Source organism: Euleptes europaea, chromosome 12 (assembly GCF_029931775.1).
Source record: "Euleptes europaea isolate rEulEur1 chromosome 12, rEulEur1.hap1, whole genome shotgun sequence".
NCBI classification, from domain to species: domain Eukaryota; kingdom Metazoa; phylum Chordata; class Lepidosauria; order Squamata; family Sphaerodactylidae; genus Euleptes; species Euleptes europaea.
In genome coordinates this window covers 4,621,495-4,649,231 of record NC_079323.1, presented here as the reverse complement: position 1 = coordinate 4,649,231, position 27,737 = coordinate 4,621,495, and the positions used below count along the sequence as shown (strand labels likewise).

The 27,737-nt window shown below is 46.8% G+C and overlaps 1 protein-coding gene across 1 annotated transcript in view; it reads right to left on the bottom strand.

The window, feature by feature from the left end:
* Positions 1–27,737, bottom strand: part of UVRAG (UV radiation resistance associated) — a 110,296-nt gene that overhangs the window by 45,379 nt on the left and 37,180 nt on the right. The window contains exons 7-9 of the mRNA XM_056858385.1: positions 8,386–8,491; positions 3,393–3,519; positions 1,370–1,454 (exon numbers count right to left, since the gene is read on the bottom strand). Of these exons, the coding sequence (XP_056714363.1) occupies positions 1,370–1,454; positions 3,393–3,519; positions 8,386–8,491 (318 nt within the window). The remainder of the gene's footprint in view (positions 1–1,369; positions 1,455–3,392; positions 3,520–8,385; positions 8,492–27,737) is intronic.

Sequence of the window (27,737 nt, the reverse complement as noted above, 5' to 3'; positions counted from 1 at the left end):
GCTAAGACCCCTATTGTTCTCAGTAATCTCCAAGGGTGGGGAGCCTGACGGACAAGGGAAGGAATACTGAACTTCCTTGCCCCACGTGCTTCGTTCACCATCAATTAGCTCCCACTCAAACTAGATGCTGATATAAGAACATAAGAAAGGCACTGCTGGATCAGACCAAGGTCCATCAAGTCCAGCAGTCTGTTCACACAGTGGCCAACCAGGTGCCTCTAGGAAGCCCACAAACAAGATGACTGCAGCAGCATTATCCCGCCTGTGTTCCACAGGACCTCATATAATAGGCATGCTCCTCTGATCTTGGAGAAAATAGGTATGCATCATGACTAGTATCCATTTTGCCTAGTAGCCATAAATACCCCTCTCCTCCATGAACATGTCCTCTTAAAGCCTTCCAAGTTGGAAGAACATAAAAATGTCCATGCTGGATCAGACCAAGGCCCATCAAGTCCAGCAGTCTGTTCACACAGTGGCCAACCAGGTGCCTCTAGGAAGCCCACAAGCAAAACAACTGCAGCAGTAGCATCCTGCCTGTGTTCCACAGCACCTCATATAATGGGAATGCTCCTCTGATCCTGGAGAAAATAGGTATGCATCATGACTGGTATCCATTTTTACTAGTAGCCATAAATAGCTCTGTCCTCCATGAACATGTCCACTCCCCTCTTAAAGCCCTCCAAGTTGGCAGCCATCACCACATCCTGGGGCAGGGAGTTCCACAATTTAACTTGTATGAAGAAGTACTTCCTTTCATTAGTTTTGAATCTCTCATCCTCCAGCTTCAACAGATGACCCCGCGTTCTGGTATTATGAGAGAAAGAGAAAAGCTTCTCCCTGTCCACTCTCTCCATACCACTCATAGTTTTATAGACCTCTATCATGTCTCTCCTTAACCGCCTTCTTTCCAAGCTATTGATTACCCTTACTAATTCCAAGCTAACACTCTTCTTCAGCTTGTATGTGTGCCCCAAAACAGGAGGCAAAAGCCATGCTTAGACCACTCTTAGTCACAGAATCATAGAAACATAGAGTTGGAAGGGCCCTCCAGTGTCATGCAGGAAATTCACTACTACTTCCCCCCCCCCCCACACACACACACACACAAACCCAGTGACCCCTCTTCTATGCCCAGAGGAAGGCAAAAAAAAAAAAAACCCTCCAGAATCCCTGGCCTGGAGGAAAATTGCTTCCTGACCCCAAAGAGGCGATTTGCATGCAAGAAAGGGCCAAGCATTGACGCAACCCTTCCTGCCCTCCCTCTCACGATCTGCCTCAGTTCACAGAATCAGCACGGCTGCCATATGGCCATCTAGCCATCTTCGCTAAGGCTGAAAAACTAAGGGGAAGAACCCCCTCTTTTCACCTCTTAGCAGTGCATTCTTTCCTCAGCTCCTGCAGGGGTTCTTTATCCGTCCGGAGCTTCCGATATTCCTCTTCAAACACGTTTCCTACCCCAAGGCATTTCAAAAGAAGAAAACGTTAGGGATTCCATTCACGTATCGGCACTGACGGCAGGCAACGAGGCCGGCCAGCATTACTGTCGGGGCGTTCATCGAGGAGGCATGCTTACGAACGACACTTTTTATGGAGTCAAATGCTTCGCAACCATTTCTGTCCCTACAATGCCAAGAAAAGTTAGCTCGTGAGAAATCGGCTTAGGGCTTACACTGACTCAGGGACGTGAATCCACGCCTTCCAGGAGCTCCGTGCTGGGGCAGGGCTGGACAGAGGTTTTCTGCGTGTTGCTAGAATTTCTCTCATTGGTCATTTCTTCATGAGTTTTCCGACCGTTAGAAATGACCTCACTGCCAGCCCTCGCAATGTCCGGATCTTCCCGTTCCTCTGTTAACCCAACTCTTCCCTCTCCCCTGAGCTCAGCCCGGCTGAAATCTCCATGCAGAAGGCAAAGCACGGGCCACAGAAGCTTGATTTCTCTCACAGCCAATCACAAAGCAGCGTGTAAAGACGAGGGGCTTCAAATACTTCCTGCTTCCTTGGAGCTCTTTCTGAGCACAAGAAAGGCTTTTTAAAACCGAGGCTTGGATTCCTCCCCCCTTCCTTTCAGATTGCTCTGTTTTTTGTTCTTAAAATGCTTTTTTATGCGGCAATTGGGTTTTTTGGGGAGGGGGATTTTCTCTCACATTGACCACTGCAAAGTAAGCCAATTACAAAGCAGCATTTAAAGGGGTGGGCCTTGATTTGGGTTGGGAGGCTGCTGGTGCAGAGATTCCCAACTGGGAAGTGTGGTTCCAGAGAGGAACAAACCTCAGGTAAAACCATGCATAAATGACCATTGCTGCAGCAGGAAAGGCTGGCCTGCTGGGCTTCCGATCCCTTAAAGGCAGAGGCAACTTGATTAAGAAATAGGCGCCGGCCGGAAGGCACAGACATAAGATGCCAAGGATCTTCCGCCAGAAATTTTCTACCTCTCTGTGGCTTGTCAGAGGAGGGAGCAGCTCTACGGTGCTGAGCTGCCACCACTACAGATGGGCAGAGGGGGCTTTACAGCTACCGAATCAGTGAGGATAAGGTGACAAGGAAGAAGAAGAGGAGGTGGTTTTTACACCCTGCTTTTTCTCTACCACTTAAGGAAGAATCAAACCGGCTTACAATCTCCTTCCTTTCCTCTCCCCACAACAGTCACCTTCTCTAGTCTGGAGAACCAGGTTCGATTCCCCACTCCTCCCTATGAAGCCAGCTGGGTGACCTTGGGCCAGTTGCAGTTCTCCCCGAACACTCTCGGCCCCACCTCCCCCACCTTACTTAAACTCTGCTTCCCCCCCACCCCACCCCCAAAAAACAGACAAAACTTTAGGACCCAAATCAGCCCTGCAAATCAATCACTTTTGCAGGTTTAGGAAGAAGAGTTGTTTTTTATATGCCGATTTTCTCTACCTTTTAAGGAGAATCAAACCGTCTTACAATCTCCTTCCCTTCCCCTCCCCACCACAGACACCCTGTGAGGTAGGTGGGGCTGAGAGAGTTCAGAGAGAGCTGTGACTAGCCCAAGATCCACCAGCAGGCTTCATGTGTAGGAATGGGGCATTGAACCCAGTTCACCAGATCAGAGTCCGCAACTCATGTGGAGGAGCAGGGAATTGAACCAGGTTCTCCAGGTCAGAGTCTGCCGCTCAAGTGGAGGAGCGGGGGAATCAAACCCGGCTCTCCAGATTATAGTCCGTTGCTCTAAACCCTACACCATACTCGCTCTCAATAAGGCCTTAGCTAGTTCTCCGCAGCTTCTAATTCCAGCTCCCTCCCTTCTGTTTGAACAGCCTGCTGGTCAGGAACGGACTACGGTGCTCTTAAATCCCTCGCCCCCTTCTGGCATGCAGACCGCCGCTGCCAGTCACTGGTGTGGGAAGAAGACCGCCGTTCAAACTCACCTCGCTCGTAGAGCATGTTCTGCTTCTTGTGCAGCAAAGCCACCTCTCGGTCCAGAGCTTTCTTCTGTCTCTCAAGCTCATTCCTAAGCACCAGGATCTTCAACTGTAAACACTCACTCTCTTTTTTCTGCCAACGAAAATGCAAAGTCTTAAGAAATCCTTGCTCGGTAAACATATTTCTGTCGTGAGTTCCACGCAGCAGCGCAGCCTCAAGCACTTAAGGCAGTAGGGTTGGCAGGTGCCTCTTCGCCACCGGCGGGAAGTTTTTGGGGCAGAGCCTGAGGAGGACGGGGTTTGGGGAGGGGAGGGACTTCAATGCCACAGACTCCAATTGCCAAAGCAGCCATGTTCTCCAGGGGAACTGGAAGATCAGATGTAGTAGCAGGAGATCTCCAGTGAGTACCTGGAGGTTGGCAACCCCATAAGGCAGTGATCCCCTACGTAGTGCCCACATGGCGCTTGGCCTAATAAAGCAAACCGTAACAGCTCCACCTAACCTTGTCTTCATTTACTCCATTGGACTCTATGTAAATGAGGGGTTACATCAGCGCCCACCAAGTGTTTTTAGAAAGTGGGCGGGGCCTGGTGGGGTTTTCCCAGGGCTTCTGATTGGCTATGCAGATTTTTTAAAACATTGCTTTGGCGGCAGCTGCCACCACATTATAATGATCTTCAGTATGTGACTTAAGGTAAGTTGCGGCAGCCATTTTGGGACCAGCTCCACTTACAGCGGCAGCCATTTTGTGACCGTGCCCACAGAGTTGTGCTAGAATTCCAGAGGTGCCCGCAGGCTCAAAAAGGTTGGGGATTCCTGGCTTAGGGTCGTGCTCGCAGTCTACGAAGAGGTCCTGGCAAAGTCGTCATGAATAGAGAGGATCTCATATACCACCCATGAAAAAATCGATGCAACGTCGACCCCAGTACCAACCGTTAATGGCATATAATATACAAGTCAGACAGTAAAAATATTGCATGAAGAATCCACCCAATGTTGACCCCAGTACCTATACCAAAACTTTTAATGGCATAAAATGTTCAAGCCAGACAGTAAAAATAATGCATACGCCAAACGATTACAGTTATAGAATAGCCCTCATCTCTGAGTTTTATCAAAATGTTCATTTATAACACTCTGCAAGAATTATACTGGAAGAACTATTACTCAGGAGAAAGGACACCTTAGCAGAATCTGAAAGTCCCGTCTTGTTTGCCAAGACGGAAGTTAAAAATTCTGATTGAGTTTCTGCATAGTAAGGACAGTAAAACAGCGTGTGCGTAATAGTTTAATAAGAAAATAAGAAAGTCCCTGCTGGATCAGACCAAGGTCCATCAAGTCCAGCAGTCTGTTCACACAGCGGCCAACCAGGTGCCTCCAGGAAGCCCACAAGCAAGACAACTGCAGAAGCATTTATCCTGCCGGTGTTCCACAGCACCTAATATAATGGGCATGCTCCTATGATCCTGGAGAGAATAGGAATGCATCATGACTAGTATCCATTTTGATTAGTAGCCATGGATAGCCCTCTCCTCTATGAACATGTCCACTCCCCCTCAAAGCCTTTCAGGTTGGCAGCCATCACCGCATCCTGGGGCAGGGAGTTCCACCATCTGACAATGCGGTGTGTGAAGAAATACTTCCTTTTATCTGTTTTGAATCTCTCACCCTCCAGCTTCAGCAGATGATCCTGCGTTCCAGTATTATGAGAGAGTATTATGATATTTTTATTTTTCAATCATGCTGTCCTTTGCTTGGAATCTGCTGGACAGAAATGTAGATATTTCGAGAAACGTAGCAGCAGATGCACAGTTATAATGGAGCTTTTCAGCTTTGTCCATTTGGTTCTTAATAATTAGAAAGAGGGACGCCTGCATTTTTAAAGTGGTAAATTTTGCCGCTTTCCATGCCAATCGTTTGTGCATTTGATTTATCCGTCTGTTAAGAGAGAAGGAGTATTGTCGATAGCCTGGATCTAATTTAGACATCAATCCCATGGAGAAGACTTGGGCATTGCCTAATCGGAAGGCACAGAATACTAGCTCAGCGCTGAAAGAAGTACACAATCCTTGGGCAATAGAGATAGCAGAACAACAAGTGAAGGATGAAGACGGTTGCTCGTGATTTAAAGCGGTTTTAAAGGAGGATCCCTTTACAAGAAAAATTGAGCTTAATCTTCAGTTTTCCATTTCATATAAAAACCCTTCAACTTGCTGAAGAATCCTGCTAATAAAATGTAGAACTCCCAGATCAGGAGTCGTAAAACATAATGAAGAGAACGGGACGCAAGGAGATCGTTTCGCTATTATTGATACGAGACACCAGGTACCTGCCAAGCCATGCCAGTATACTTTTCCAAATTAAGTCACTAGCTACAGCGGCCCCTCTTTTAAACTGAACCGAGCCCTCTGACATTAGCTGATGCCAATAAGTTGCTTTCTTCCAAGCCCGTAAAAAGCTACGCTGACAATTTTTTAAAAAAAACATTTGTCTCCCATGTCTGAGAAGTCATTACATGCATTTTACCCATCCTCAAAAGCCAGGAGCTCGAGAGAGCTTGGCTGTTTCCCTCGGCCCATACAATGACAAGGTTCACCAAACTTTCCACTGGTAGCTCATTAATCCCAATCTGCAAGCATTTGTTTTTCCTGGCAGCCGCCCACCATAGAGCCGACCGTCGATGCTTTACAAGTGCAGAGCACCCCCGTTAATTCATTTTTCCCTCTCAGCAATTTAGGTTCAATCCAATACATCGAGACGTTAGACTTCCTAGATACACAAGATCCTTTTTTTAATTATTCAATGGAAATGTTTAACACACACCAGAGGGAACGAGCGTTTCAGAGTTCAAGTCAGTCTGTACAGATGCGATTATTATATCAAGGTACCGTTCGATTTAATGTACGAGAGAAACTCCTTATTGAACCATTTGACCAGGGCTTCGCCAGCTGCACTGACTCCAGCCAGAGTATCGGATCAGGTTCAAGGTGCTGGTTTTGACCTTTAAAGCCTTACACGGTCTGGGACCTTCATACCCTCGGGACCGCCTCTCCTGTTATACCCCCCAAAGAACACTGTGTTCTACTAATACCAACTTGTTGGTGGTCCCTAGGAGCGTGTGGCTGTCCTCCACAAGCCCTGAAAAAGCCCTGACCCCAGCCTGGTAGAACTCCCTTCCTAACGGCATCAGGGCCCTGCAGGACCTTAAAGAGTTCCACTGGACCTGTAAGACGGAGCTATTCCAACAGGCCTATGACTGAGGGCAGCCGCAGGTTGTCATCCGTGCTGGCCTCCCTACCTACCCCTGTCTCCCTCACACCTTTGGTTTGATGGGGTGGGTTCTTGTTTTGAATTATCCAGCAACTGCTCTGTTGATTGAGCACCATCTTTGTATTTGGATTAAATTATTTTTATTGTTTTAATTTTAATTAAGAGATGATAGATTTTAATGTATTTTATTGTAATGGTCTGTTGTAACCCGCCCTGAGCCCAGCTTCGGTTGGGGATTGAGGACGGGCTAGAAATAAAATATACATTAAAAAAATGTTCCTCCCTTTAAACCTCTCAGCTGATTCAATCACAAGTGGAAAGCTAGGAAAATCCTACTGGGCATTTTGTCTGGCAACCAGTGGAAAGGTTGGGGGACGGGCACAACATTGCAGAACATTTTTTAAAAATACAGCCTTATCTACTTACTGGAAGTTGATACAGGAAGTGGCAGAGGGTAGCTCTAGGAATCACCAGAAATACTATGGTAAAACCACAGCGTTTCCCAGGATTCCTACAGCTACCCCAGAAATTTCCTGGAGAAGGAAAGTCAGAAGGCATGGCGTACCCAGACTCTTTTGTAATGCTTTAAAACGCCTCTGGAGGACGAAGGAACAGAAGGACTGCTAAAATATTTATTTCAAGGAGCGCTTCACTGTCGTTTAACAGGAAATCAACATGGGGAGGCAGGGTATTCCTCCACACTGCTGTGTCTGGAGGGGGAAGGCCTGCACTGAACCCTGAACCTCCCCTGGAAATTGCTCATATCTGCTCTAAAAAGAAGCCGGACCCCCCCCCCCAACGAAAGCCCCAACGGTGCAGACTCATCCTTTAAATCACCTTGATATTGTTCACTTATGAGAACAACTCAGAACTCAGAACTTTTGGCTTCATCATGAACCAAAAGGGAGACTGCAGCCAAGAAATCAGAAGTAGATTGAAACTGGGAAGGGCAGCTATGAATGAGCTAGAAAAGATTCTCAGGTGTAAGGAGGTGTCACTGGCGACCAAGATCAAGTTAATTCATACCATCGTATTCCCTATTACTATGGATGGGTGTGAAATCTGGACATTGAAGAAAGCTGATAGGAATAAAGGAGATTCCTGTGAAATGTGGGGTTGGAGGAAAGTGTTACGGATACCGTGGGCGGCCAAATAACCAAATCAGTGGGTTCTAGATCAAATCAAGCCTAAACTGACCCTAGAAGCTAAAATGACTAAACTGAGGTTGTCGAACTTTAGTCACATTATGAGAAGACAAGAGTCACTGGAAAAGACAATCATTCTAGGAAAAGTTGAAGGCAGCAGGAAAAGAGAAAGACCCAACAAGAGATGGATGGACTCTATAAAGGAAGTTACGGTCCTCAGTTTGCAAGACCTGAGTAAGGCCGTTAAGGATAGGACATTTTGGAGGACATTGATTCATAGGGTCGCCATCAGTCGGAAGCGACTTGACAGCACTTAACACACACACACACACACACAAGAGAACAACTAGATTCGAGTCCCGTAGTGCCTTAGAGACCAACAAGATTTCGGGGTATAAGACACCAACAGGATTTTCGGGGAGATTTGAAAGCTTGTACCCTCAAACTCTTGCTGGTCTCTAAGGTGCTATACTGGACTCGAATCTAGCCGTCCTACTGCAGGCCAACAGGTCTACCCTCTGAAACGATCTTCGCTTATGAGACCCACCCAAGCGAGAGGAACGGAAAAGATTCCGAAGCCTACCAGTTCGTTGCTGGTCGACGTCAGCCGTAGCTTCTCTTCGATCTCTCTTCCTATTTTCTGAACAGTTACCTGAGTCTGTTTAATTGCACATTGGGCCCGGTGGAGCCTGCAACAGACAAAAAACAAACAAAAAAAAAACAGGAAGACACTAAATGCGCCATAAATAATCCTGCAAGACCTGGAGTTTATTTTAAGAACTTGAACGCTTGCCTCTCCAGACTGCTCGCCACTAAAACAGCAAGACAGAACGATGCAAATTACAGTCAACACAATAAAAATAAATCATCCACATATGGGAGGCCCCTCAGGCCAAACCTCTGGATGATCTCTCCTAGTGTGGTTAAGAGCGGCAGACTCTAATCTGGAGAACTGGATTGGTTTCCCCACTCCTCCACATGAAGCCTGCTGGGTGACCTTGGGCCAGTCACAGCTCTCTCCGAACTCTCCCAGCCCCACCTACCTCACAAGGTGTCTCTTGTGGGGAAAGGAAGCGAAGGTGATCATAAGCTGGGTTGAGACTCCTTAAAAGGTAGGAAAAAATCTGTGTATAAAAACCAATTCTTCTTCTAAAGAGAATTATCTTCAGGATCAGAGGAGCATGCCTGTTATCTTAGGTACTGTGGAACACAGGCAGGATAATGCTGCTGCAGTCGTCTTGCTTGTGGGCTTCCTAGAGGCACCTGGTTGGCCCTGTGTGAACAGACTGCTGGACTTGATGGACCTTGCTCTGATCCAGCAGAGCCTTTCTTATGGTGGGGGGAGATACTGGCAGCTGCCATCTACTAACCTACCTGGCTGCTGATATCAGAGAGGGAAGTCCTGTCCTGTGCCCCACCCTTTCATTGAGCCTCCTCAGTGGTGGCACCTGACTGAAAAATGAGATCCAGCCCCCTCTTCAACAGCCTTTACATAGGTAGTCAAGATGTGCCAGTTCCGATTAGCCTTTTTTTCAGTCTTGAGTTGATCTTATTATAACGACAGCGCTATCCTGTGGCAGAGCATCCCGCAGAAGAAGAAGAGTTGGTTTCTATATGCCGACTTTCTTTGCCACTTAAGGAAGAATCAAACCAGCTTACAATCACCTTCCCTTCCCCTCCCCACAACAGACACCCTGTGAGGTAGGTGAGGCTGAGAGAGTGTGACTAGCCCAAGGTCAGTCAGCTGGCTTTGTGTGTAGGAGCAGGGAAACAAATCCAGTTCTCCAGATCAGACTACACTGCTTCAAACCACCGCTCTTAACCACTACACCACGCTGTAACTTCGCAACTGCAGGACAATTGCAAAATTACATTAAATAGTCCTTTTGTTGGATGCTGTTTACTCCCCACTGTTCTGTAATTAACAAAATTTGTCATTGACATGCAGTTATTAGGACTGCTCCTAGGATCGTCCCCGACCATGTTGCTCTTTGAACAAGCGTGTCTCCCCCACCCCCACCGTTGCGTGGCGGATTCTCACTAACGTATCTGATATGGGAAATAAAAAAATCTCCCTCTTCCCAGATTCAAATGTGCTGAACCACAGAATAAAGCTATCATCGTTTGGCGTCTTACTTGGTATAATAAATCCATCTGATACAAATCAAATGTCAGGCCACCACGTTCCTGGCAATAACTTTTCTCCAGACGGTACAGCAAGTTTAAAAGTTTATTTCGGAAAGTCAGCAATTTCAGCAGGTAAAAGACTTAAGGCTAGAATACAGGCATGGGGGAATATTGATACATATATAGGGTAGATACAATAGGGAAGATTAGTTTTGAGAAACAAAGAAACAATACAGAATTTAACTACCGGCAACGACTTAAGCAAACGCATATAGAAAATAAACGCGCGCGTTAACTGGCTGATCTTCCCGGGCTCCGTCATTGTTTTGCGGGACCTGGTATCAGATCAGCGATTTCCCGGGTGGGTCTCCACTGAGGTGCAGATCTTGGGAGGGAGACCGGGTGTAAACGGGGGGGAGGGACAGAGTGCAAAAACTCCATTTTGTCCGTGGGGGAAACCATCTTGTTTCACAGAGAGCCTATCTGACATCAAACTGCTCTGCGTCGTAAAACAGTTCAGTCTGCATATTTCAGAGACAATTCCACGACTTCACAAATTCCAGACCCGCTGCAGATGAAGAAACCCAGTTACTTCACATTCAAAATGGATTGCTTCAAAGTCTCACTCACTAGCTTCAAGAATCACGGTTCTGCTTACTCGAAAAATTCTGAGCCCACAAGCTTGCTGATCTTCATGCTTCGCAGGAAAGCAAGTCAACCAAAAAGGACTCCTCCATATCCAGTTTAGAGAGGCAAAGGCAGTCTGAATTAAGAACACTCCAGAAAAGCTGATCCATTTCAACCAGAATAGGTAACCCAAGTACACTTCAGAATACTTTTATTAAATCAGACATATTTAAACAAGAAATTCCTCCACAATTTTTTAAAAAATCAAAAAAAGGGAGGATTTAATTATGTTTCAGGAAGGATTTCCCAGAAGCAAGTACTTTAAAAGGAGGTCCTTGAAGAGAAAAGAAAAAGAAAAAAGAAAACAGCTTTCAGAACCAGGGCTGGGATGTAAGCGATCTTGTGACGAGCTTCAATATACAAATGATTCATGACCATCATTAAAGGCCTAATGCCATCCAGCAGCCTGACGGATGCTGATCCTTGGGGCTTTAACACAAGAAAGAAAAGGAGATGGGAACACTTTCAACTAAGTCACGGACACAAGGTCTGTTGACTCAACATGATGCTCATGCACAAGGTGACCCCCAATTGGCTCAAGGCACAGCAGAATTACCTGAGTGTGTGTGTGTGCTGTTGAGGAAATAAAGTTCACACAGAGCCCGTTGTATCTTAAGGTAAAGGTCAAGGTCCCCTGTGCAAGCACCAGGCCATTCCTGACCCATGGGGTGACGTCACATCCCGACGTTTACTAGGCAGACTGTGTTTACAGGGTGGTTTGCCAGTGCCTTCCCCAGTCATCTTCCCTTTACCCCCAGCAATCTGGGTACTCATTTTACCAACCTCGGAAGGATGGAAGGCTGAGTCAACCTTGAGCTGGCTACCTGAAACCAACTTCTGTTGGGATCGAACTCAGGTCGTGAGCAGAGCTTGGACTGCAATGCTACAGCTTACCACTCTGCACCACAGGGCTCCGTTGTATCTTAGCCAACTAATATTAATCGTCTATTTACTTCATTTATAGCCTGCCGTTCCTCCCAATGGCTTACATCCTTCTCTACTCCTCCATTTTATCCTCACAACGACCCTGAGAGGTAGGGTAGACCGAGTATGTGACTGGCCCAAGGTCGCCTGCTGAGCTTCCATGGCAGAGTGGGGATTCAAACCTGGGTCTCCCAGATCCTAGTCTGACATTCTAACCGCCACGCCACTCTGAGCCCTTTAGTGAAGCTCGTCCATTCTACAGAGGACAGAATAGAAGAGGAAGAGGAAGAGGAAGAAGAAGAGTTGGTTTGTATACCCTGATTTTCTCTACCTATTAAGGAGAGTCAAAGTAGCTTACAATCGCCTTCCTCTCTCCACAGCAGACACCTCGTGAGGTATGTGGGGATAAGAGAGATCGGGGAGAACTGTGACTAGCCCAAGGTCACCCAGCAGGCTTCAAGTGAAGGAGTGGGGAAACCAACCCGGTTCTCGATTAGAGTCCGTCGCTCTTAACCACTACACCACACTGGCTCTCCCTATAGACAGAGAAGCAGCCTCCTTCTGGCATCTAAGGGTCCCAACAGTAACTTGAAGAGGAGGAGGAAGAGAAGGAGAAGAAGACTTGATTTTTATATGCCACTTTTCTCTACCACTTAAGGAGGAATCAAACCGGCTTACAATCTCCTTCCCTTCCCCACAACAGACACCCTGTGAGGTAGGTGGGACTGAGAGAGCAAGTGAGCCATTCAATCCGCAGATGCTTTTAAAAAGGGTGACAGGTGCCAGAATACCGGGAATAGTTCTGCACCATCCCCAAAACCAAGGCGTTTGATGCAACCCAGGCGCGCTTTACTGGACAGGCCTCCCCCAGGGGTGAAAGACAAAACATCAGCTCCAAATTTGGCCTGCCAAGTCCTGCAGCAGCAATTTCAATATCACTGTGTGCTACGCAGAGGTGTCCAAGCCCGGCCGTTGAAGCGCAGAAACAGGTGTACGTTTCTCCGAGGATGATTTACGACAGCTACACAAAACGTGTCGGGCATAGATCTTCTCTGTGCTTCCTTAACCCATATTGGCATTTCGAAAATGGGATTTTTTAAAAAATCCAAGAGCACAGCAGTTTCAGGAGCTGTTAGAATTTCAGACACGAGTGCCACATTTGAGAACGGAAAAGCATTTTCTCCACGGGTCAGTCTAGCTGGTAATCCCACCGGGCCCTTTTGGATTTTCCACGCAGCACAGTTCATTTGCTTGATGCATGGATGCCGGCTGCTATTTATCACTTCTAAGCAGTGCTGGAACCGTGGAAAGCACTTTGGAAACCTTGTTTAATTTATCCTTGGCAACTTGGGAGGTGAGTCAATACCATTCCCATTTTACATTTGGGGGGACTGACAGAGACCTAAAGTTTGGCCACGGTAAGTGCAGAGTTCTCTGCTGAGCCGAAACCTGAACCAAAGTCTTCCAGGTTCAAGCTCTATGCACAGCACTGGTAATTCCGGTATGCTTATTCCTGACGCTACAAATCGATGTGACCTGGTACATCTGGTCTCTCAAGCTCTCCTTCACAGCAGCCTGTTGTGGGGAGGGGAAGGGAAGGTGATTGTAAGCTGGTCCGATTCTCCCTTAAGTGGTAGAGAAAGTCGGCATATAAAAACCAGCTCTTCTTCCTCTTCTTCTATATGATCCCCCTGTTGATGGAATTTTCTGCAGGTGGTGGTGGAAAGTGCCATCAAGTCACAGCTGACTTAGGGCGGCCCCTTAGGGCTTTCAAGGAAAGAGGGGTGGTTGGCTGGTCATTGCCTGCCTCTGCGTCACACTCCTGGTATTAGGAAGAACTTCCTGACTGTGAGACCGGTTCCTCAGTGGAACAGGCTTCCTCGGGAGGTGGTGAGCTCTCCTTCCTTGGAGGTTTTGAAGCAGAGGCTAGATGGCCATCTGTCAGCAATGCTGATTCTATGACCTCAGGCAGATGATGAGAGGGAGGGCATCTTGGCCATCTTCTGGGCATGGAGTAGGGTGTGTGGGGGGGGGGGAGGTGATTGTAAATTTCCTGCAATGTGCAGGGGGTTGGACTAGATGACCCTGGTGGTCCCTTCCAACTCTATGATTCTATTCCTTGGAGGTATCCCATCCAAGTACTAACCAGGGTTGACCCTGCTTAGCTTCTGACCGCTGCCGAGATCAGGCTAGCCTGGGCCAACCATGTCAGGGCTGTGTAGACTACCTGAGAATTACCTACAGGCCATTCTTACAGCCTAATGCAGTCACCTGAAACACTTTTTTGCTTTTAATGTGATTTTAAAAGCCCCTACAGGTCTGCAACAGCGTGTCTGAAGTCAGCCTTGCTTACATTTGGCTGTCAGTCACAGCCACATTATTCTCTGCTCACCTATAAATACCAGGCTCAGCGAAGGATTTGAAGCCGAGACTTCCTGAAATGCATTTGCTTCCAGATTAAAGTTCCACCACTGGCTCAAAATTTTGTTTTAAAAAACCCTATAATATTTTAACTGGCAGCTAACGAGGTCTGCTATTATTAGATATTAAGGGTCCATAATCCGATGCCACCGCACAGCCACAAAGGGACGCTTTTATATATAATCTCTTCTCTCGTTAGCCAATTACTGCCCCTTAAGGATGTAACATCACCATTCGATGAGCTCCGAGCCACGTAAAAAATTAGGACATAAAACAGCCCTGCTGACAAGACTCCTTTATAGAGCTACGTTCATGATACAAGTGAACAATGTGCAGCTAGATACGAGTCCAGTGGCAATTTAAGAGACCAACAAGGTTTCCTGGGTATATTCTTTTGAAAGTCAAAGCTCCCTTTGTCAGATTGACTCTCAAAAATCTTCTACCCTGAAAAACTTGCTGGTCTCTAAGGTGCTAGGGGACTTGTATTTAGATGCTCTACTGCAGACCAACACAGCAACTTTCTGAAACTGTGCCCGATGCACAGATTGCAGGTACAAGCATACCCTGGAGGTACTGCGGGTTTGGTTCCAGGCCACCACAACAAGGCGAATATTGCAATAAAGCGAGTCGCACACACACAAAAAATGTTTTGGTTTCCCAGTGCATACAAAAGTTAGGTATACACTATACTATAGTCTATTAAGTGTGTACAATAGCATTATGCCTAAAAAACAATGTACTGTAATAATAACGAAAATGTTTGAAATATTGATAGAATTACCAAAATGTGACAGAGACACGAAGTGAGCACACGCTGTTGGAAAAACGGCACCAACAGATTGGTTCTCGTAGGTTATCCGGGCTGTGTAACCGTGGTCTTGGTATTTTCTTTCCTGACGTTTCGCCAGCAGCTGTGGCTGGCATCTTCATAGGAGACCAACAGACTTGCTTGAATGCGCAATATCTGTGAGGTGCAATAGCTTGAGCGCAATAAAATGAGGTGTGCCTGTACACATTCAGTAAAAATCTTCTGCCTGCAGACCATTTGCCTAATCTTTCATGCAAGGCACAATTCGTACTTACTGTGTACCACTTTTTTAAGGGCTGAGGGGGGAGGAGGGATCTAAAGTCTGGGATTTTATTTTCAAGATGAGGTGAGCAATATTTTTAAAAAACATCTGTGGTAGCTACAGAAACCATTGCAAGACAGGAGAAGAGACTGCCTAAAATCCTACAATCTCAAAAGCCACCCATGGCCCCCCCAGAAGTACCCCCCCACCCCAAGAACACCCCCATTAAGAATCACTGAGCTAAGAAAGCAACAGACAATGCAGAGCTCTTTGATCGTTCTTGTGATTTCTGGACAGACACTCAACATTACAAAAACAAGGTCATGGGATCACCAACGTGAGCTCACAGAACAGAATTCGAGAGTCCCTGGAAGCACTGGATGACCGGGGAACAACGTAAGATAGCAAAGGAGGCTTGGAAGCGCACATACCAGCCAACTCGGGGTGACTCGGCAAACTCAAAAACTCAAGAGTTATCTTGGAAGTGAAGATAAGAACATAAGAAAAAGCCCTGCTGCATCAGACCAAGGCCCATCAAGTCCAGCAGTCTGTTCGCACAGTGGCCAGATAGGTGCCTCAAGGAAGCCCACAATCAAGACGAATGCAGCAGCACCATCCTGCCTTTGTTCCACAGCACCTCATATAATAGGCATGCTCCTCTGATCCTGGCGAGAATAGGCATGCATCATGACTAGTATTTTGACTAGTAGCCATGGATAGCCCACTCCTCCATGAAAATGCCCACTCCTCTTAAAGCCTCCCAAGTTGGAAGTCATCACCACATAAGATGGATACTAGTCATGATGCAGACCTATTCTCTCCAGGATCAGATGAGCATGCCTATTATATTAGGTGCTGTGGAACACAGGCAGGAGAATGCTGCTGCAGTCGTCTTGGCCACTGTGTGAGCAGACTGCTGGACTTGATGGGCCTGGGTCTGATCCAGCAAAGCCTTTCTTAAGTTTTTTTGGATTGACTCAATAAAGGAAACCACAGCTCTCAGTTTGCAACACCTGTTAAGGATAGGACATTTGTGAGGTCATTAATTCACAGGGTCGCCGTAAGTCGGCAGCAACGACAGCACTTAACGTACACACTTAAATGCTTTAACTACGACTTCCTTGCTTTTTGCTATGTATTTACTCTCAGTATTACTTTTGAGAGCTTTGGTGTCCACCACCACCTGTCTCAAGCCAAAGGTTTAGTTTGTAACGTGCTTCTCAGAAACTACTCTGTTACTTCCAGCTCCTCCAGGATGCTTGTACAGATTGACAACGTGGGCGCCAGCCGCCAGCTCTCAGAAGCACGGAGATTCCTGCAGGCAGCCATGACTTTTGAAGCCTGCTGGCCATCTTCATGTCATCTCGGCTTTGTAAGCAAGCGTCCAGCTCCTAGCTAAACACTCGCATCCTGTCGTTTTCGGCAACGTTTCCATGCAACTTGCCAAGACGTCTTTCCAACAGCAAAGCTAAAAATAAGAAGCCTGGTTCCAGATGTGGCTAAAGAAGAGGAAAGGAGGTGTTGCCAACAGAGCCCCATAAAGTTATTACATAAGAATGACACCACTCAGTGCCCAGAACTGCCTTGGTATCTTCTAGCCAACAGCAATTTTGTATTTATCGAAAGAGGTTTTTATCCTGCTTTTTTCGGAGTATTCAGGACAGCCAGCATCTATTGGACTGGTGTCTCATTGTAGTACCTTCCAAGGTCTCTGGATTCTCACTCCGTCTCCCACAGCCTCTTATTCTAGAGCATATTCTAATGCTTTAACAGGTCCGTTCAATGACAGTAAAATAAGAGCTAGATTCAAGTCCCGGAACACCTTAGAGATAAACGAGATTTTGGAGGGTATAAGCTCTGAAGATTCAGCTATCCTCCGCCAACTAAAATAAGAGTATACCAATGCATCAAAATGATATACAAAGTGGTATACCAATACATAAAATGGAATCAAGCTTGATCATACCTGCCCTTGCCCTGCCTTTGAGGAAAACAGGGAGGAATACATGGGGGTTATCCCATTTTATCCCCCTGTCAACTAGGGTGTTGTTGTTGTTTCTGCCATCAAGTTGTAGTCTATGGCAACTCCATAGGGTTTTCAAGGCAAGAGACAAATAGAGGCGGTTTGTCACTGTCCAGTGCATATCAATCCTGGACTTTCCTGGTGGTCTCCCACCCAAGTTCTAACCGGGGCTGACCCTGCTTAGCTTCCAAGGTCTGACAAGATTGGGCTAGCCTGGCTTATGGGGGTTATCCCATTCTATCCCCATATCAGCTAGCCTGGATAGAGACAGGCTAGCTCACGAGGCAGCATCTGGGCCTCATGGCTTCCTGGCTTCATGGCTGCCAAGTACAAGCATACCTCAAAGATATTGCGGGTTCGGTTCCAGACGACTGCAATAAAGTGACTCACATGGGGGGGTTGGTTTCCCACTGCGCATAAAAGTTATGTTTATGCTATATTGTAATTTATTCAATGTGCAATAGACTTATGTCTAAAAAAATGAATGTGTGTTAAGTGCCATCAAGTCGCTTCAGACTCATGGCGACCCTATGAATCAATGTCCTCCAAAACGTTCTATCCTTAACAGCCTTGCTCAGATCTTGCAAACTGAGGGGTGTGGCTTCCTCTACAGGGTCAATCCATCTCCTGTTGGGTCTTCCTCTTTTCCTGCTGCCTTCAACCTTTCCTAGCATTATTGTCTTTTCCAGTGACTCTTGTCTTCTCATAATGTGACCAAAGTACGACAGCCTCAGTTTAGTCATTTGAGCTTCTAGGGTCAGTTCAGGCTTGATTTGATCTAGAGCCCGCTGATATGTTCTTTTAGCAGTCCACGGTATCTGTAACACTCTCCTCCAACACCACATTTCAAAGGAATCTACTTTCTTCCTGTACTGTAATAATGAAAAAGTTTGAAATGTTGCGAGAATTACCAAAATGTGACACAGAGGCATGAAGTTTCGGTTGGAAAAATGGCTCCAACAGACTTGCTCAAAAACGCAATGTCTGCGGAGCACAATATAACGAGGTGCACCTGCACTGCAACTGTGATTGGAGTACGCCTCCCCCTTGTCTTCTCCTGCCTCAAAGCATCTTGGGATAGGATCGGGCCATGCCAGCTAGAGTAACAGTGTAAAGTGGCTTTCTGGGTCCACCCATGTAAGCACACCTCGCAGAGTCTTACATGTGATTTTAAGAACTCCAGATTTTCAGTCTCACCTTTTCGGAAACATTGTTTAGTTTGAGAAGGCTTGCTCCCACCAGGAAGGGTCATGAACACATGAAACTACTTTATAGTGAATCAGATCAACAATCAAGGTCCGTCTTGTCTACTCAGACTGGTGGCTGCTCTTCAGGGTCTCAGGGAGAGGTTTATTACATCACCTACTTGGTCCTTTTGGCTAGAGATGCCATGGATTAAACCTGCGATCTTCTGCATGCCAAGCAGATGCTCTGCCACTGAGCCACACCCCTTCCTCGTGGCTCTCCACGGTCTTAAGCAGAAGTCTCTCACATCACCTACTGCCTGGTTCTTTTAATCTGGAGATGCTGGGGAATGAACCAGGGACCTTCTGCATGCCAAGCAGATGGATTACCTCAGAGCCATGGCCCCTTCCTCAGCTAAGTCCACATAGCTGGCGGGGGTGGGGGGTTGAGAGTTGGCTAATATTGATTCCTTGTCCATCTGCATGGCTGATTGCAACTGTTAGGAGAAATAAGCAATTAAAAAACCCTTGGGTGGTGTGTATGACCAGCTTCCCAGGAAGAGGCGCTACACATCCCATCCTCCTTGCTGTATGGAGGCAGACAGGCGAGCAATTGTTGCGTGAACCCAGACTCTAGCGATCGGTAATTCTCGCATGACTTCTTCAAACCATCTCCAGACGTAAGCTTGACTTTGAGGAAAGCAAAGTAATTTGAGAAAACAGGTTGAGGAATGCCAAACATACACACAGAACACTTGGGAGAAGATTCCTTCCCAACCCCTCGCCACGAGACGATTGCCCTCTAAGTAAGCAACCTTTCAAATCCGTTCCAGTTATTCCACAGAATAATTGCATCTGATTTGGTTCTACAATCAGTTCAGCTTATGTTAAAGGAATATTAACTGAGCATCAAGCAATCAGTCAAATTCCGCCAGCCCTTTCCCAGCAAAAAATAAGAATAATTCCCCCGATAAACTGCAAGGGGTTGGACGCTAGCCCAGCTCTGACCCCATTCAACGTAAAGATATCACTGTGAAAGATTCAACACTATTTTCACACACTGGTATATTTAAAAAGGTACCAGAGACGTCTTCATTATTTCATTTTGAAAAGGTGGGCAAGTTCATATCCACTGGCAAAGTCTCAACATACCATAAATAAAGGTACGTTCTAAAATGTTTTAATGCTAACTTGCGTAGGGACACACCCGTTCAGCTCTTCCCATGAACATTTCCTCTACACAACCTGCAGGTAGAGAGGTGCCCACTCAGACAAGGGCCAAGTCAAACACAACCCTTGATATGCAGCCTTGACCTCTACGGTGAAGGAAGATGGAATAGAAAAGTAATAAATACATATTTCAACATCACAGATTGAGGAATGCCAAACATATGCACAGCACCACTTGGGAGAAGATTCCTTCCCAACCCCTCGCCGTGAGACAATTGCCCTCTAAGTAAGCAACCTTTCAAAGCCAAACTGAGCACCTATTCTATTTTAATTTCAGAACTGTTGGTTTTTAAAATTAGTATTTAATTGTATTTTGTATATTTTTATTAGATCTTATGATATTTAATGGTTGTGAGCCACTCTGAGCTCGGCTTCAGCCGGGATGGGGGGGGGGAGAGGAGGAGGTAGAAGAAGAGGAAGAAGAGGAATTGGTTTTTATATGCCGACTTTCTCTACCATTTAAGGAAGAATCATAAGAACATAAGAAAGGCCCTGCTGGATCAGACCAAGGCCCATCAAGTCCAGCAGTCTGTTCACACAGTGGCCAACCAGGTGCCTTTAGGAAGCCACAAACAAGACGACTGCAGCAGCACCATCCTGCCTGTGTTCCACTGCACCCAAAATGATAGGCATGCTCCTCTGATACTAAAGAGAATAGGTATGCAGTATGACCAGTATCCATTCTAACTAATAGCCATGAATACCCCTCTCCTCCATGAATATGTCCCCTCCCCTCTTAAAGCCCTCCAGGCTGGCAGCCATCACCACATCCTGGGGCAGAGAGTTCCACAATTTAACTATGCGTTGTGTGAAAAAATATTTCCTTTTATGTTTTGAATTTCTTGCTCTCCAGCTTTAGCAGATGACCCCGTGTTCTAGTTTTATGGGAGAGGGAGAAAAACCTCTCCTTGTCCACTCTCTCCAAACCATGTATAATTTTATAGACCTCTATCATGTCTCCCCTTAGCTGCCTTCTTTCCAAGCTAAACAGCCCTAAGTGTCCTAACCACTCCCCATAGGACAGTTGCTCTAGTCCCTTAATCATTTTGGTTGCTCTTTTCTGCATCTTCTCAAGCTCTGTAATATCCTTTTTTAGGTGTGGTGACCAGAACTGTACACAGTATTCCAAGTGTGGTCTCACCATAGATTTGTACAAGGGCAGTATGATATCAGCAGTTTTATTCTCTATTCCTCGTCTAATTATGGCCAGCATGGAATTTGCCTTTTTTACAGCAGCCGCACACTGGGTTGACATCTTCATTGAGCTATCCACTACCACCCCAAGATCCCTTTCTTGGTCTGTCGCTGCCAGCACAGATCCCATCAGTGTATATGTGAAGTTGGGATTTTTTGCCCCAATATGCATCACTTTACACTTGCTCACATTGAATCTCATTTGCCATTTTAATGCCCATTCTTCCAGTACGCAGAGATCCTTCTGGAGCTCTTCACAGTCCGATTTTGTTTTAACCACCCTAGATAATTTGGTGTCATCTGCAAACCTGGCTACTTCACTGTTTAACCCCAACTCCAGGTCACTGATGTTGAAAAGCACCGGTCCCAACACAGATTCCTAAGGCACCCCACTGCTCACAACCCGCCATTGTGAGAACTGAATAAAACCGGCTTACAATCGCCTTCTTTTCCCCTCCCCACAACAGGTACCCTGTGAGGTAGGTGGGGCTGAGAGAGTTCAGAGAACTGTGACTAGCTCAAGGTCATCCAGCTGGCTTCATGTGTAGAAAATCAGGGATAGTGCTGATGAGCTCTATTAACAACAACAAGAAGAAGAGTTGGTTTTTATATGCTGACTTTCTCTACCACTTAAGGGAGACTCAAACCGGCTTACAATCACCTTCCTTGTGAGGTAGGTGGGGCTGAGAGAGTGTGACTAGGTCACCCAGCTGGCTTCTTGTGGAGGAGTGGGGAAACGAACCCGGTTCACCAGATTAGCGTCCGCTGCTCATGCGGAGGAGTGGGGAATCAAACCCGGTTCTTCAGATCAGAGTCCACCATTCCAAACCACCACTCCTAACCACGCTGGCTCTCCAATAAATGAAATGAATAAATGAACCAGTCAAAAGAGAATCTTTGCTGGAGGTTTTTTTTTGCATTCAGATCCTTCCCTTTCGGATATGGGCTGCAATCAGTTGACCAAAGTGCTTACCGTCCTCCTTTTCTGAATGACTGGAGGCTGACCTCCCTCTTCCTCTCTCTTTTTTTCCCATGGACCACGTGTGCTTCATTCTTGGTCACGAGCCATGAATGCGCAGACTAAATACAACAGCCACACATCCTATAGCTATTTCTCACAAGAGAAATAAATATGGGGAAGGTCAGATTTTGTCAAAACAACCTTCATTTACACTGGGTTTATTTAAACAAAAGTAACGACCACTGGGGATTCAGAAAACAAGAGCGAGCGTTTTTTTGGCAAAGCGAGAGATACAGGATACCCGAGCTGCAAACACCCGGTGCCATTATTAAAAAGACTTCTATTAAAACAGGTTTTAAAATAAAAATATGAAACCTGAACAAACAAGTCTTTATGCTTGCCTAGGGACTAGATCCTGAAGAGGTACTACTACACTAGCCCTGAACATAACCCGCATGCACACCCAAATCCTATAGAAAGTACAATTAATCTGACATTTTGTCTTTGGAATTTCCTTTCCCCATCAGCATTTCCTACAGACTGTTCTGCTTTATATTCTACCTCGTCCTCACCAACTTAGCAGGGTCAGCCCTGGTTAGTTGTAGTAGAGGAAGAAAAGGAGGAAGAGGAAGAAGAGGAGGAGGAGGAGGAGGAAGAAGAAGAGGAAGAAGAGAAGGAGTTTGTTTTTATACGCCGATTTTCTCTACCCTTTAAGGAGAATCAAACCAGCTTACAATATCCTTTCCTTCCTCTCCCCAGAACAGACACCTTGTGAGGTGGGTGGGGTTGAGAGAGTTCAGAGAAAACTGTGACTGGCCCAAAGATACCCAGCTGGCTTCATGTGTAGGAGTGGGGAAACCAACCCAGTTCACCAGATTAGAGTCCGCCACTCATGTGGAAAAGCAGAGAATCAAACCCTGTTCTCCGTAGTAGAAAAGAGCAAGAGTCCAGTAGCACCTTAAAGACTAACAAAAATATTTTCTGGCAGGGTATGAGCTTTCTCCGTATTAGAGTCTAACACTCTTAACAGCTGCACCACACTGGATCTGTATGGGAGACCACCAAGGAAATCCAGGCTTGCTGGATTACTATGTTCACTATGAATTTCTATCAAACATGACAGTGATGTATAGAAACTAAAGTATTCATACAATATTTTATAAGCAGTTGCACAGAACCCAACCTTTCAACAGAGGTAAAGGCAAACCCGAGAGTTCAACAGGTAAGTCAACAAGGTTCAACAGGTGAAGCAAAACGTCTGTATCTTTAAAGAACCAAGTGATATATCTTCCTCCTTAGGTGCCAAGTGGGCCAGGTAAGTATAATAATCCAAGAATCTCCAGAGACCCACGGCTCGAAGCAGATCAAGAAGATGGGCTTTCCGGATAATGATTAGGCTCCGTTTGCGCTTCCAGCTTCTTCAGTTACTTGATCCAAAAAGTCCCCTGAATAGAATTCCTATACAGTATCTACTTCGAGCTGTGGGTCACTGGAGATTCTTGGATTATACAGACTTTTTGATTTACCTGTTGAACCTTGACGACTTACCGGTCGAGCACTATTAACAAGCAACACAACTGGTAAATTCCACAAGCACTCAAAATGGTCCACACAGAAGGAACAAGAAAGCTACGTTCAGACGACCAAATAATCAACAGATAGCCTGAGAAGGAGTCTTCAAGTCTCCACAAAGGGAGTCTGGAAGCCTGACAAAGTGAGCTCTGACTCGAAAGCTCATATATCTCAAAGAAATCTTGTTGTTCTCTAAGGTGCTACTGGACTGGAATCTTGAAGACTCCAGACTCGTACGCTCTCTCGCTCTCTCGTCATTTCCCAGTGCACCACACTGAGATTTACGACCTCTTTGCTTTAGAACACTTCGGAGGTCTGGCTTCCAGGCAAGAAAAGGAATTAATGGGACCAGCCATGAGCTGATTTCATCTGCCCTGCTATCAGGGGGAAACGATGGCTAGTTCTAAACTAGAAAGTCTTATTTCAGCACGCATGTGGAGGAGAAAGGGAACCCTCAAGCCCAAGGACTTCCTGGTTTGTTACCGTGGAAGAACCGTAGGATTGCACAACTTTTACTTTTTGGATTCTGTACGGGACCCAATGCGGATACCTGCAACCTCTGAGCCATGATGGCAGAATCCACCCAAACATCTTCGAAGGAGGAGGAGGAGTTGGTTTTTATATGCCAACTTTCTCTGCCACTTAAGGGAGACTCAAACCAGCTTACAATCGCCTTCCCTTCCCCTCCCCACAAAAGACACCCTGTGAGGTAGGTGGGGCTGAGAGAATGTGACTTGCCCAAGGTCACTCAGCAGGCTTCATGTGGAGGAGTAGGGAATCGAACTGGTTCTCCAGATTAGAGTCCACCGCTCCAAACCATGGCTCTTAACCACTACACCACACAGCTCAGGAAACACACGTGTGCACGTACAGGCAGATCCAGAGCTTATTTTAAAGCGTCCAGCATGACCTGCAGGTCTTATTCTCATTAAAGGTTTGTGGAAAATTAAGCCATCTTCACGCAGCTTTTCATCCCACCCGATCGGTGCGCAACCCGGATAAGTTTTTATGTGGCCCCAAGGCTAGAATTCAATACTCACTAGCCAGCTATTAGCATTCCTGACCTAATCCCACGCAGAATGCCTGGGGGGGGGGTCGCACTTTGCAAACTCAGCGGAAAAACTGCACTGTCAGGAGTTCCGCGAGAAAGAGGAGAAAGGAAGGAAACGGCGAGGAGACCCCTCGTTTCTTCTGGTCTGCCAAGGCGGTCACTGTGCTAAAAGCCATCTTTTTTGAGAGCCTCAGAAAGTATAACAGGGCTCCCCAACCTTTATGAGCCTGGAATTCTGGCGCAGGGTGATGGGTGCAGCTACAAAATGGCTGCCGCAGGAGGCGGAGCCAGCCACAAAATGGCTGTCCCGGCTTACCTTCAATCCCACAGCGAAGATCCTTGTGCTGTGATGGCAGCTGCAATGTTTTTAAAAATCTGTGCAGCCAATCGCCAATCAGAAGCCCTGCTGAGCAGAAACCCCACCTCACCCCGCCCACTTTCTAAGAACACTAGGCCGGTGCCAGAAAAATTGACAGCGGGCACCACGGTGCCCACGGACACCACGAGATGTGGAACTACATATCAAACCTAGGATGCGGCAAAGAATTCAGGATCCCCCCAATAATTTTAGTGGTAATGACCAAAGTTTGAACGCTTCATGATTTTGGAGGCACTCAAGGATGGCATCAACCGGCAGTACCACCTGTCAGAAGATCAGCAAGCCATCGAGTTGGCTGGCTCAAGTGGGGCAGCATATGCCCAAAGACAAAGGGGGATGGTGGGAGAAGCTGCCACTGGCCTGCATTGGCACAGCTTTTCCCCTTCCCCAGTGTGCCAGGCACAATTGGCAGGCCTCATGTCTAATACACACATAACCACAGCCATTGGGACAAACTAAAAATAGTGGGGGGGGGGCAATGGGGGTGACTGATCTGGAGCCCACATTGCTACTAAGTTAACCATTGCACAAAACCAAGAAATACACGTGTTCACTCATGCTTTCTTACACATATAGACAAACATTCTTATGCTTTAGAACAGGGGTCCTCAAACTACGGCCCGCGGGCCGGATCCGGCCCCTCAGGGTCCTGAACCCGGCCCCTCAGGGTCCTGAACCCGGCCCCTCAGGCCGGGCCAAAAACCAGCGCCGCGCCTCCCCACCAGGAACAAGAGCCCCATGATGCAGCGCGGCCCGCCTCTGGATGGACACAGGAGGGGGAGAAAGCCTGTTTCCTCTCCCGCTGCATGTCAGGAGCAGTAGTTTGAAGCAGCCCTCCGTGCGGGGATGGCCTCCGACCGGCTCCGCTTGGGCACTATCTTGTGACCTGAGGCGGCCGTCACCGTCTCCTCCTCCTTTCCCCCTCCCTCCCTCCCTGCCTGCCTTCGTCCAGCCCTCCAAAAGAAAGAGCTGAGGAGGCTGCCACCAATTGCAGCCACCGGTGGTTTGGGAAGAAGCCGGAGGCAGCTGACCCGGACCTCAAGCCTGTAAGGGGGGCATTGGCTCGCCTCTGGGGCAACCCGCCTTCCTCTCTTTCCCCCCACCCCTTCCCCTCCATCTAGCCTCCTCCCTCCTTTGCCTGGTCCCGAGTGCACCTACTCAGGAGTAAACCGCATTGACTCCCGGTAGAGCTTAGCCCGCTGCCTCCTGTCTGGAGTTGCTCTTGTCTAAGCCAAACTCGGCCAATTATGCACGGGAGGTTTTGCCTTGGATTTGCCGCTCTCTAGAGGCACATTTTCCCCATCTTGCATTCTCAAAACTCTGCATTGGGGGAAGGGGGGGCTTATTGTTGAGCTTTGAGCATTCAGATGGGAAAAATGTGCCTCTAGAGAGGGGCAAATCCAAGGCAAAACCTCCCGTGCATAAATGGGCAAAAATAAGCCCCCATGCAGAGTTTTGAAAATTCAGATAGGGGAAATGTGCATCTAGAGAGCAGCAAATCCAAGGCAAAACCTTCCACGCATAAACATTTCCCCCCCATCTGAATTCTCAAAAACTCTGCATAGGGGCTTATTTTTGACTTTTGAGGATTTGGCTGGGGAAAATGTGCATCTAGAGAGCGGCAAATCCAAGGCAAAACCTTCCATGCATAAACATTTTCCCCCATCTGAATTCTCAAAAACTCTGCATAGGGGCTTATTTTTGACTTTTTAGGATTTGGCTGGGGGAAATGTGCATCTCGAGAGCAGCAAATCCAAGGCAAAACCTTCCACGCATAAACATTTTCCCCCATCTGAATTCTCAAAAACTCTGCATAGGGGCTTATTTTCGACTTTTGAGGATTTGGCTGGGGAAAATGTGCATTTAGAGAGCGGCCCTAGGATCGCACTGAGATAGATTTTTTTTTAAAAAAAAATAAGCCCATATAGCAGCATGCCCAGGAAGCATCAAGCCGACCTCCTGCAAGACTAGTGACCCGCCCTGCAGCCCTCTCCTTCAAACTGACCTTTTCCACTTCCCCTCCTAAATTTACCTTTTTTAATCCTTATTTTCCCTCTCCCTTTTTAAATCGGTCCTAATTTTACCTCTCTTCCCCCCACCCCCACCCCGTTCTCCTTTCTTGGCGTCTCGCTGAAAACTGCACAGCATCTTTTGCAGAAATGAAAATTTTGCGGAAAGCCTAAGTGGGGGGACTGAGCCTAAGCAGGCAGCTGGCCCCTTCCCTGGGCATTGGTAGTGTGCCCTACGAGATGTAGGCATATATGCCACATTTGGTGGCACAGGGTGGCCAGTTGCCCACTTTTCTTCTGTAGAAAAGAATAGCCAGTTTCTCTTTGCTGAGTGACATCAGTGGGGTTTTGTAGTCAGATGACGACCATGAGAGATTTTGTGTGCCCTTTCAGTTCTGGAGGTTCCTGTAACAATGCATTCCTGGCGCTATGAAACCCAGCCAGAGCAAAATACTAACTATATCTTTGTTACGCTGCAGAGGTGAGCGTGGTGTAGGGGAAACCTTCACCTTTAATAGTATAAATGCCTGTTAATTAAAGAGTGTGTGTGTGCCTGCTAGTGAGTGGGCTTGTGTGTGTGTGTTTGCTAGTGAGTGAGCTTGTGTGTTACTGCTGAGCAGTATGTGCAGTGTGAATGGGAATTTGTTCATATTTTTTTCAAACTATAGTCCGGCCCCCAACAGTGTTTGAGGGACAGTGAACTGGCCCCCTGTTTAAAAAGTTTGAGGACCCCTGCTTTAGAACATTCCTGCCACTGAACACCATGTGTAGAAACAAGAACCCTCCCAAATTTTGAAGCCATAGGTGAAAAACCTATTTTCCCCCCAAGGTTGTTTCTTTTGGGGTGAGAGGGGTATGTAAAGAAAATGGAAATATATGCAATTCTTTCTCATTAAGCCTAAACTTATTTTACTGCTTTAACAGCCACGATCCATCACCTATAGCAGGGGTCCTCAAACTTTTTAAACAGGGGGCCAGTTCACTGTCCCTCAAACACTGTTGGGGGCCGGACTATAGTTTGAAAAAAATATGAACAAATTCCCATTCACACTGCACATACTGCTCAGCAGTAACACACAAGCTCACTCACTAGCAAACACACA